We start from the raw sequence: 11,094 nt of genomic DNA on the forward strand, positions 1-11,094 counted from the left end.
ACTCTCTGTAGAGGTGATCTGAATATCTGTCCTAATGACATAACAACAGATACTCTCTGTAGAGGTGATCTGAATATCTCTCCTCCTAATTACATAACAACAGATACTCTCTGTAGAGGTGATCTGAATATCTCTCTTAATGACATAACAACAGATACTCTCTGTACATAGAGGTGATCTGAATATCTCTCCTAATGACATAACAACAGATACTCTCTGTAGAGGTGATCTGAATATCTCTCCTAATGACATAACAACATCTCTGTAGAGGTGATCTGAATATCTCTCCTCCTAATGACATAACAACAGATACTCTCTGTAGAGGTGATCTGAATATATCTCTCCTAATGACATAATAACATATATTCTCTGTAGAGATGATCTGAATATCTCTCCTAATGACATAACAACATCTCTGTAGAGGTGATCTGAATATCTCTCTTAATGACATAACCACAGATACTCTCTGTAGAGGTGATCTGAATATCTCTCCTAATGACATAACAACATCTCTGTAGAGGTGATCTGAATATCTGTCCTAATGACATAACAACAGATACTCTCTGTAGAGGTGATCTGAATATCTCTCCTAATGACATAACAACAGATACTCCCGTAGAGATGATCTGAATATCTCCCCTAATGACATAACAACAGATACTCTCTGTAGAGGTGATCTGAATATCTCTCCTAATGACATAACAACAGATACTCTCTGTAGAGATGATCTGAATATCTCTCCTAATGACATAACAACATCTCTGTAGAGGTGATCTGAATATCTGTCCTAATGACATAACAACAGATACTCTCTGTAGAGGTGATCTGAATATCTCTCTTAATGACATAACAACAGATACTCTCTGTAGAGATGATCTGAATATCTCTCCTAATGACATAACAACAGATACTCTCTGTAGAGGTGATCTGAATATCTCTCTTAATGACAATAAAAATGTTAAAGCTGCACAGCACATTCCTGGGAAGGCCGGGAAGATTTGATTGATCATCTGTTTCTCTTTTCATCCTGCCATTATTATAGCCTCCCTATCTTCCTGACCGACCACCTCAAAATTTATCATCTTATATATATACGAATGCCAAGAAAATATGTTTAAACTAAAAACTTTAAGTTGCATTGCAAGTTTAATTGATACTTTATAGAGTGAGATTACAATTGTGAGATATATCTATACTGTACATCGTTTTTTTTTATGAAGTTTGCTTCTTCTGTTGCATGGAGTGTTTAAGATATTTAATACTGGAAAGTAACCACGACTCTAAGATATTACAACAACAACAACAAAAAACGAACAACAAAAAACAACCAAACAAACTGCATGGTGGTTGTCTTTAATAAAATCTAAGCAGCGAAAATATATATATTTCCCTATTGGTGCCTCGACGATGCAATAATGAACTCTCCCTACGATAGATGTACATGTACTTCCGGTTCCGTTATCAACAAAGCTTCAGCTGAGAAGGCGAAAGATGTGTGTGTGATTACATCTATAAAACCTACTTTTTGAGCAGTAAACAATACTATTTTGTACAATGGGGAGTCTGAACATGGCTGAGATTTCCGTTGATGGTCAATCGGGGTTTATGACCATCCGCAGTCGCCACAAACTTGATGTGAATCGGAGTAAAATCATAGGTGCTGTTGCCATTCTCCTTGTCGAGCCAACTGATGCGACGGACAGGTCATGCTCAGTTTCAACAGGTATGATTATGCTGAATGGCTTCGGTTTTACGCCACTAATCAAACATAAACTATGATAAATAACACTGATTAATAGTAAGAACAGTAATATTTATGATAATTTAACTACATGTATAAAGTGGTTTCTGAATTCAAATATGGAGGTGCCCGGTTGACAGAATGAAAGTCCTCCAATTCAATTCATGATATATATCTACATATATAATCCTACAATATAAACCTTCGAGTTTTAAGATTATAATGAGATAGTTTACATTTGTGCATTTAGGCTAAAGGGAAATTCCTGCCAGCCTCGACTGGTGGTAACTATATATAGTGAGTAGTGATATGTGACCATACACTTTCCACTGTTACCCTAGCTACTCATTCCTGTAAAAATCTAAACCATTGGAAGTCACAGTGTAACCAAAATCTCTTCTAGTAAGGAAATTGAAAAATATCTTGCCTGGCTAAAACTAGTAACTTCAAATTCTCACTCTAAGTTATAGAAATCCTACCACAAGTCCACTACAAGTCTAAAGGGAATTCCTAGATTATATGTATACACTGTACATCACACTAATGTATTGATGTGTAGCAGGACTGGACTGGGTCGATCATCGATGACCAGGTAGTTCAATCGGTAGAGCATCCGGCAAGTGTTTAGAGGTCCTGGGTTTGAACCCCTGTCTACATACGTTATACTCTCCTAACCTGTTACAAATTGGCACCCAACTAAAATACCCATGGTGGTGGTATAAGGGTCTTGTGTGTTTTTGAGGCCGAAGAATTGGAAAAAAAGGAGGGAGGTGTGTAGCGGGACTGGGCTTGGTCGATTATTGGTGACGAGATAGCTAAATTTGTAGAGCATCCGGCGCGGGTTTCAATCCTGGTCTGGCCGCTAAATTTTCTCCTCTCCTGTTACAGATGTATGCAAATCTGAAATGTGCAGATGTAACAGAGCGCATGATCAATTAAATTTAAATCACTGCCTCCGCTAGGGATCGAACCCGGGACCTCTGGCTTACTAGTCTTACGCTCAACCGATCGAGCTAAAGAGAAGATCTCTCTAGCCGAGCGGTATATTGCGGCTAGTATTTACCAGGGTTACATACTCCCCCTCCAGGAAAGAACTCGTCCTCGAGTTTCCAGGAGTAACAGCGATGCTTGTGGAGCAATCCTGAGTATTTTCCCCGGGTCCCTACATGGGCGCCAATGTAACAGAGCGCATGATAAATTAAATTTAAATCACTGCCTCCGCTAGGGATCGAACCCGGGACCTCTGGCTTACTAGTCTTACGCTCAACTGATCGAGCTAAAGAGAAGATCTCTCTAGCCGAGCGGTATATTGCGGCTAGTATTTACCAGGGTTACACAGACACTGCAGTATACGACTCATTAATGCATTGACTCAATAAAGAAAACACAAGCTTGGCCTACTTTACTCCAATAATATCAGAGGTTATAAGTGCAACCCTGTTAATACTAGCTGCAATATACCGCTCGGCTAGAGAGATCTTCTCTTTAGCTTGATCGGTTGAGCGTAAGACTAATAAGCCAGAGGTCCTGGGTTCGATCCCTAGCAGAGGCAGTGATTTAAATTTAATTAATCATACGCTCTGTTACATAAGCAGAACAGGAAACTTTTGACAGGCTGTCATGTACTATATAATATAAACTGTACCAAAGCCTATTAATATTGTGATATATACTTTATACATACAAATACCAGGTACTTCCAATTGTATGCTTAATGTATCGGCAAAAATAGTCTGGCTTTTATATAAATGCTAACATGTACACTAATAATGCATGCTTTTGTAACATTGTTGTAATGATTGTACTGTAAATGTATTGGATACTGCAGTCATTTAAGATTATATCTAATGTTATTAATTAAATGAAATGGGGTATACATTAATGGTTAACATTTTTATTATGAATGCATTTTTCTTCAGGTTTTAGTTGATTTGTATATTCTATATATATACATGTGCATGTCAAATTCAAGATTGATCTTAATGCAAATCTGATTTTTCCCTCAATGAAAGATTTTGTGTAACTCACCTGCCCAAAGACAGGTGTTATGTTGTGGTATTGTTTTTGTTCTGTCCGTATGTCTCTGCCATTGTCTGTCCATCTGATTAAACTGATTTTTTTATCCCCCCCCCCCCCCCCCCCACCTGTGGATAGATACATCTACTTCTGTCTGTCTGTCTGTATGACGCTTCCACCTTCAACAGTTAATATCATTATCTGTCTGACAACTCCCCTTTTTACGACAGTGAATATTATTCATCTGTTTCATTGTCTACCTGACGCCCTACCCCCTACAATGTACAACAGTGAATATTATTCATCTGCTTCATTGTCTACCTGACACCCTACCCCCTACAACAGTGAATATTATTCATCTGCTTCATTGTCTACCTGACGGCACACCCTACCCCCTACAACAGTGAATATTATTCATCTGCTTCATTGTCTACCTGACGCCCTACTCCCTACAACAGTGAATATTATTCATCTGCTTCATTGTCTACCTGACGCCCTACCCCCTACAACAGTGAATATTATTCATCTGCTTCATTGTCTACCTGACGCCCTACCCCCTACAACAGTGAATATTATTCATCTGTTTCATTGTCTACCTGACGCCCTACCCCCTACAACAGTGAATATTATTCATCTGCTTCATTGTCTATCTGACGTCACGCCCTACCCCCTACAACAGTGAATATTATTCATCTGCTTCATTGTCTACCTGACGCTCTACTCCCTACAACAGTGAATATTATTCATCTGCTTCATTGTCTACCTGACACCCTACCCCCTACAACAGTGAATATTATTCATCTGCTTCATTGTCTACCTGACGCCCTACCCCCTACAACAGTGAATATTATTCATCTGCTTCATTGTCTACCTGACACCCTACCCCCTACAACAGTGAATATTATTCATCTGTTTCATTGTCTACCTGACACCCTACCCCCTACAACAGTGAATATTATTCATCTGCTTCATTGTCTACCTGACGCCCTACCCCCTACAACAGTGAATATTATTCATCTGCTTCATTGTCTACCTGACACCCTACCCCCTACAACAGTGAATATTATTCATCTGCTTCATTGTCTACCTGACACCCTACCCCCTACAACAGTGAATATTATTCATCTGCTTCATTGTCTACCTGACACCCTACCCCCTACAACAGTGAATATTATTCATCTGCTTCATTGTCTACCTGACGCCCTACCCCCTACAACAGTGAATATTATTCATCTGCTTCATTGTCTACCTGACGCCCTACCCCCTACAACAGTGAATATTATTCATCTGTTTCATTGTCTACCTGACACCCTACCCCCTACAACAGTGAATATTATTCATCTGCTTCATTGTCTACCTGACACCCTACCCCCTACAACAGTGAATATTATTCATCTGCTTCATTGTCTACCTGACACCCTACCCCCTACAACAGTGAATATTATTCATCTGCTTCATTGTCTACCTGACGCCCTACCCCCTACAACAGTGAATATTATTCATCTGCTTCATTGTCTACCTGACGCCCTACCGCCTACAACAGTGAATATTATTCATCTGCTTCATTGTCTACCTGACGCCCTACCCCCTACAACAGTGAATATTATTCATCTGCTTCATTGTCTACCTGACACCCTACCCCCTACAACAGTGAATATTATTCATCTGCTTCATTGTCTACCTGACACCCTACCCCCTACAACAGTGAATATTATTCATCTGCTTCATTGTCTACCTGACGCCCTACCCCCTACAACAGTGAATATTATTCATCTGCTTCATTGTCTACCTGACGCCCTACCCCCTACAACAGTGAATATTATTCATCTGCTTCATTGTCTACCTGACGCCCTACCCCCTACAACAGTGAATATTATTCATCTGCTTCATTATATGTCTAAGCCCCCTCCCCCCTACAACAGTGAATATTCTTCATACATCTGCTTTATTATCTGCTTGATGCCCCCTCCTTCTGAAGAATATATATTAATAGTGTTGGGAAGGTGATTTTGTCGTCAACTATATCCTAAGTCAGTTTAAGTGTACATGTGCTTGAAATTATTAGAAAATACCATATACATCATATTTTAAATATATTTTTTCATGCCTAACTCCTTACTGTATTTGATGCAAGATATTTAACTTTGTGTATGACAAATCAATAGATCAATAACATTTTATTTCTTGTGTATTTCAGGTGTTAACTCGGCACCAGCATTAGGAAGAGGCACTCACAAAGATGATGTGATCAATATTGCAGATCCACATTCTGGAGAGACGGACCGTGCAACCCTTGTTGTTCCGTCATCGGTGTCTTTGATAAGCTCGCCGTGTGGGTGGATGGGACGAGAGGGGTTCGCGAAGGCCGCATCTCGGTCAGCCTCACATCCGGAGCACGCACAGTCGAACAATGCACGTGATGACACAACTAGTCCAAACAACAAAACAACAGAATCAACACACGACAGAAATATGGGCCAAGATTTGATGCAGTACATGTACTCGTCAACAGATAATCCAAGACAGAGATTATACAATCAAAATAAAACTAAAGACACAGAGTATAAGTCTCCCAGCGAAGAAAGCTTGCCAACCAGGAATGTCAGTGTAATAGACTTAACTGATGTACCTGTTCGTCAACAACATACTAAACAAAATACCTCTGCCACAACAGCATCCGGTGGCACTTATAAAAAGCACTCGTCTTCAAACGCTTTTCAACGCCCCACTAGAGAACCCCGAACGTCATCACATGCTAAATTTACTCAGTTGATACATGCTCCTCGAGTGAGCTCACCGTTCTTATCCAGAATGAACTTCCAGCTCCAGCGACGGAAGCACAGGAACACAAAAATAAGCAAGCTAGTTCAGCAACCGACAAGTCAGCGGGCCAACGACGCAAAGTGCTGTGCGTGTGGTGATGTATTGACAAGTTTCACGGACAACCAGACGCATAGTGTCAAACATAACTTACACAATCAATGTGTGGTTTGCGGAATCAAGTTACCGGTAACCAGTAACTTGCGCAGACATTTTCTCGGTCATATCCACAATATCGCTTTCACATGTCCGTTCTGTCCTGCCATGTACAGAAGGAAGGATAACCTTACGTCACATCTCTTCCAGAAACATAACATTAATTCAATGCAACGAAGATCCCAACAGTTGTTATCAAGAATTGGCAAAGTTCCGAAACAGATTCAGGGAATTGATGTAACTCACCAATCTGCAACGTCTCTTCACGATCTTTCTGATCGTCAAGCTGCCATTGAAGTACCGAGTAATTCGTCCTCTCATTCTGGCAATGCAACTGTGATTCCAGCATTGTCAACAATTACAAATGATTCACAAGAAAACACTATGCTTCTTCCAATGGAAACCAACGATTCTTCAGATTTACCAGAGGAAGTGCCAAAGCTACCAGACCCTGATACCGATCTAGAAGGTGGTCAGTCTTGTAGTCCTCCAATACAGATCAAAGAAGAACCAGAAGGAAATCACAGTAGCCAGGATGTCCGTCAGCCGCCCCAAACGATACTAGAAAACCAACAAGATGAAAAAGATCAGATTGACCATATGGCCTTATATTCAACAGGAGAAACACATGATTCAGCCGATATTTCTACACCTGATGGTGTTTGCGATATAAATTCGGGTTCGATTCTGAACTACAGTTGTAGCACATGTGATGTTAAGTTCTCGGAACTTGAAAAACTTCGGCAACATGTCGATGCTTTCCATTCAGATGAAGTGTCCACGGCAGGAGCTGGGGATGAAATGAATACAAGTGCACCGAATGGCTACACGCTCACTTCTACTTCTGGCTCACTAAGTCACGACTCGTCAGAAGGCCAGGATTTATATCTTTATAGTAACACAAGGAGGTCAGATATGGACGACGAAACCATCAGAATGGCACTAAGCAGTCGCAGTAATCAACTTGAAGAAGTGATAGACATTGAAAATTTGAGTGACATACCAAATTTTCAACATACCGAATCTGCACCACTTCAACAAGCCGGATATTCTGGGAATAGTCGGGGAAATATCTTGTCTAAAACAACTGACTTCTTAGGAAATGTTTACCCCAGCTTCTTCCCTCCGACCTATGAGTCTTCGCCATCAAACAGCATGAACCAGAGTTATGATATTGATCATACCAATGCGGGATTCACTGGAAGAAATAGGATAAGTAAGGGTAACAATAAGTGTTCGGTGTGCGGTGCGTCCCTGACAACATGGGAAGCGATCCTGGAACACGGGGACCAGCACGCAAATGTGCTTCCCTCAGACCACGGCTCTGGGAAAAAATTTCCTTGTGTTGTGTGTCAGACAGTCCTTAGTACCAAGGACTCTCTGAGGCGACACGCTGTCAATCACATGGGCGTACAACACTTCTGTACGATGTGTTCTGCAGTGTACAGCAGACGGGATAACCTGTTGAAACACATGAGAGATACCCACGGTGTCCACACACCTAGGAGTTGAATGTCTCATACCAGCATCGTCCATAAATCTAACGTCTAAATATCGCATACCAACATCGTCCATAAACCTAGCGTCTGAATGTCGGATGCACACGACATTTGCGCACCAATGCTCCGACAGTCGGGTACCAGCATCATAAACTCAGTGCCACATACTAGCATCATCCATACACCAAGGGTTTGGATGACACATCATCTCGATACCAAGGGATTGGATGTCACATCGTCTCGATATCAAGGGTTTGGATGACACATCGTCTCATACCAAGGGTTTGAATGACACATCGTCTCGATACCAAGAGTTTGAATGACACATCGTCCACATACCCGGTTCGATAAGATACCTCCTCATGCTCGTTTTGAGCACTGGCGTTTGCAACTTCTTCAGTGTTATCCTCGGATTAATGAATTCCTCCTTAGGGAATTTCGCCACCCTTACATGACTTTTAATTATGATATCATGTAGCGTTTCTGTCACATCTATGTTCTTACAAGTTACTAGTGTGTTAAATGCCTTGTTTATGAAGTACATCGCCAGTGTAAGTGATTGTTTGAAATACCAGAGACATATATATACAGAGAGATTAGTAACATCGCTATTTCCCCGTACACGTAGTGGCTCCCTTTATTCGTGACCACTGAAGCATATCCCTTATCGAGAGCGTCCTGTCTCCTATCAAACACACGCGAGCGCAGGTAAATCGGGCTATGCGCATGTGTGTATCGTAGTATTGGAACTTATTCGACATGTTCTTGTTAATCCGCCATTACGTCAGACCAAAACATCGTCATTTTAAATACACACAGAAAGCACATCGTTTTATTTTGGCCACTACAAAAGTTACCACATTAACCAAAAACTATCTAACTTATGGGATATAGTCTTATTGGTCATGCACATTGTTGCCATTTATCCGTATTTTCTAAAATCTATTGGGTCCTGTTCGACATGTCCAAGTTTGTAAATAGCCGCCATTACGTCAGACCAAAACATCGTCAATTTTAAACGCACACAAAAAGCACATCGTTTTATTTTGGCCACTACAAAAGTTACCACATTAACCAAAAACTATCTAACTTATGGGATATAGTCTTATTGGTCATGCACATTGTTGCCATTTATCCGTATTTTCTAAAATCCATTGGGTCCTTTCGACATGTCCAAGTTTGTAAATAGCCGCCATTACGTCAGACCAAAACATCGTCAATTTTAAACGCACACAAAAAGCACATCGTTTTATTTAGGCCACTACAAAAGTTACCACATTAACCAAAAACTATCATACTTATGGGATATAGTCTTGATTATCATGCACATTGTTGTCATTTATCCGTATTCTCGAAAACCCCATAGGGACTTTTCGAAAATTGGAGATTCCCGCCGATCTTTCCTGCGTTGTGCTTGACTTTCATACTCAAAATACAAACACTTGGACAGCAAATTGTGATATATTTCATATTGATGACACTTCTGCACTTTGATATTAATAAAATTAAAGCACATAATTGGATCTTGGTGATGATTTCAAATAGAAATAATCGATAATTATGTGTCTGGTTTTCAAGTTTTCTCCAATATGGCGTCTAGTGAAGACTGAACCGAGCGACCGCAAAGGATTGTGGGAAGGTCAGGGGCCACTGTAAACACAAGGGCAAATAGAGAGCTGCCAATCTCTCTGTATATATGTCTCTGGAAATACGTTCAGTTCTTTTTCATTCAATCTAATGAAGTTTTTAGTTAAATGTGAGAACATACGTTTCTATGTTGGAAGATTACAGTATTCACATACAACTATCGCAACGAGAATAAAAAAGTAAGCATACATTGGTTTACACTTTGTCATTATAATACTATAAATAGTACTTCAATCACGTCGTTTAACAAGGACGTGAAAATATAAGTAGGTGCATGTGATATTCTTATTGTGTCAAGTTTGGAGACGTCAGAGTGTAGTAGTGCGATGGACGAAGGATTTCCGGATAGTTTTTTTTAAGGTGCTGGGAAACAGCAACCTTAAGAGATCATCGCCAAATTTCGCTAGAACAGATTAATTCGGAACTCTCGGGGGAATCAAAATGGGGCTTATTTCAATGATAAATCCCGATAAGTTCAGATGAAACGCTGACAACACACTAAACAATCTTGTCTCCTTTCGCGAAGTATTTGTTAGCCTATTGGTTAAAAATATGATTCAACCTTTTATATGTTTGAATACATTTGTTGAATTTAAATAAATTATAGAAGGATTTTTCCCTTCTTTGATTTATTTAAATTCAACAAATGTATTCAAACATATAAATGGTTGAATCAAACAGCTTAAATCGTACAAGATGACCTGTTTTATCCCCGAGTAATGACGCTTGCTTACTGGTTTGTGCGAGGGGAGGTAACTCGAATACACTCTAGTTAATGCGACAATGGAAAGTCGCCTTGAGCTCTATCTTGGGTTGATAAAAATGGCCCGGCCTCGCCTGCAGTCGAATACTGTTTTTAGTCTCGGACTTTCCAATTGGAAATCGATAAGTAAAATCTCCGATTGCTTTTACATTCGATTCTTAAAATGAAAGTAGAATACTTCCGATTACAATGTATAGTTCATCCTTTCCGAGAAATAGGCCAAACAAAAATCGCAAAGTATACAACATGAACGTGCGATTCAACAAGTCACCGGAACAAATTATACTTCACAGAAGAGTTTCTTCTAACGAAAGTTGTCACGTTCTAATAAGGATACAGATCAGTTATTACACGAAGAGAAAAGGGCAGTAAATGGAGTGCAATTTAAAAACCTAGGAAAGTAAACCGTGGGAGAGTAATTCACAGGAATCCTTATATAGAGAATCGCAAGA

General features: G+C 40.0%; 1 protein-coding gene across 1 annotated transcript; it reads left to right on the forward strand.

Annotated features, from left to right (window-relative positions):
* Positions 1-1,461: 1,461 nt before the first annotated feature.
* On the forward strand, positions 1,462-8,798 carry LOC117335074. The gene is made up of 2 exons (XM_033894994.1): positions 1,462-1,723; positions 5,955-8,798. The coding sequence occupies exons 1-2, from the start codon at positions 1,555-1,557 to the stop codon at positions 8,243-8,245; spliced, it is 2,460 nt and encodes an 819-aa protein (XP_033750885.1). The 5' UTR covers positions 1,462-1,554; the 3' UTR covers positions 8,246-8,798.
* Positions 8,799-11,094: the final 2,296 nt, after the last annotated feature.

The sequence above is a fragment of the Pecten maximus genome, chromosome 9 (genome assembly GCF_902652985.1).
Source record: "Pecten maximus chromosome 9, xPecMax1.1, whole genome shotgun sequence".
Taxonomy (NCBI): domain Eukaryota; kingdom Metazoa; phylum Mollusca; class Bivalvia; order Pectinida; family Pectinidae; genus Pecten; species Pecten maximus.

Bases quoted from the DNA above. Each gene is read 5' to 3' on its own strand.
- LOC117335074 (XM_033894994.1), top strand. From the start codon at position 1,555: ATGGGGAGTCTGAACATGGCTGAGATTTCCGTTGATGGTCAATCGGGG. The intron at 1,724-5,954 runs GTATGATTATGC...TGTGTATTTCAG, and splicing joins GTCATGCTCAGTTTCAACAG to GTGTTAACTCGGCACCAGCA.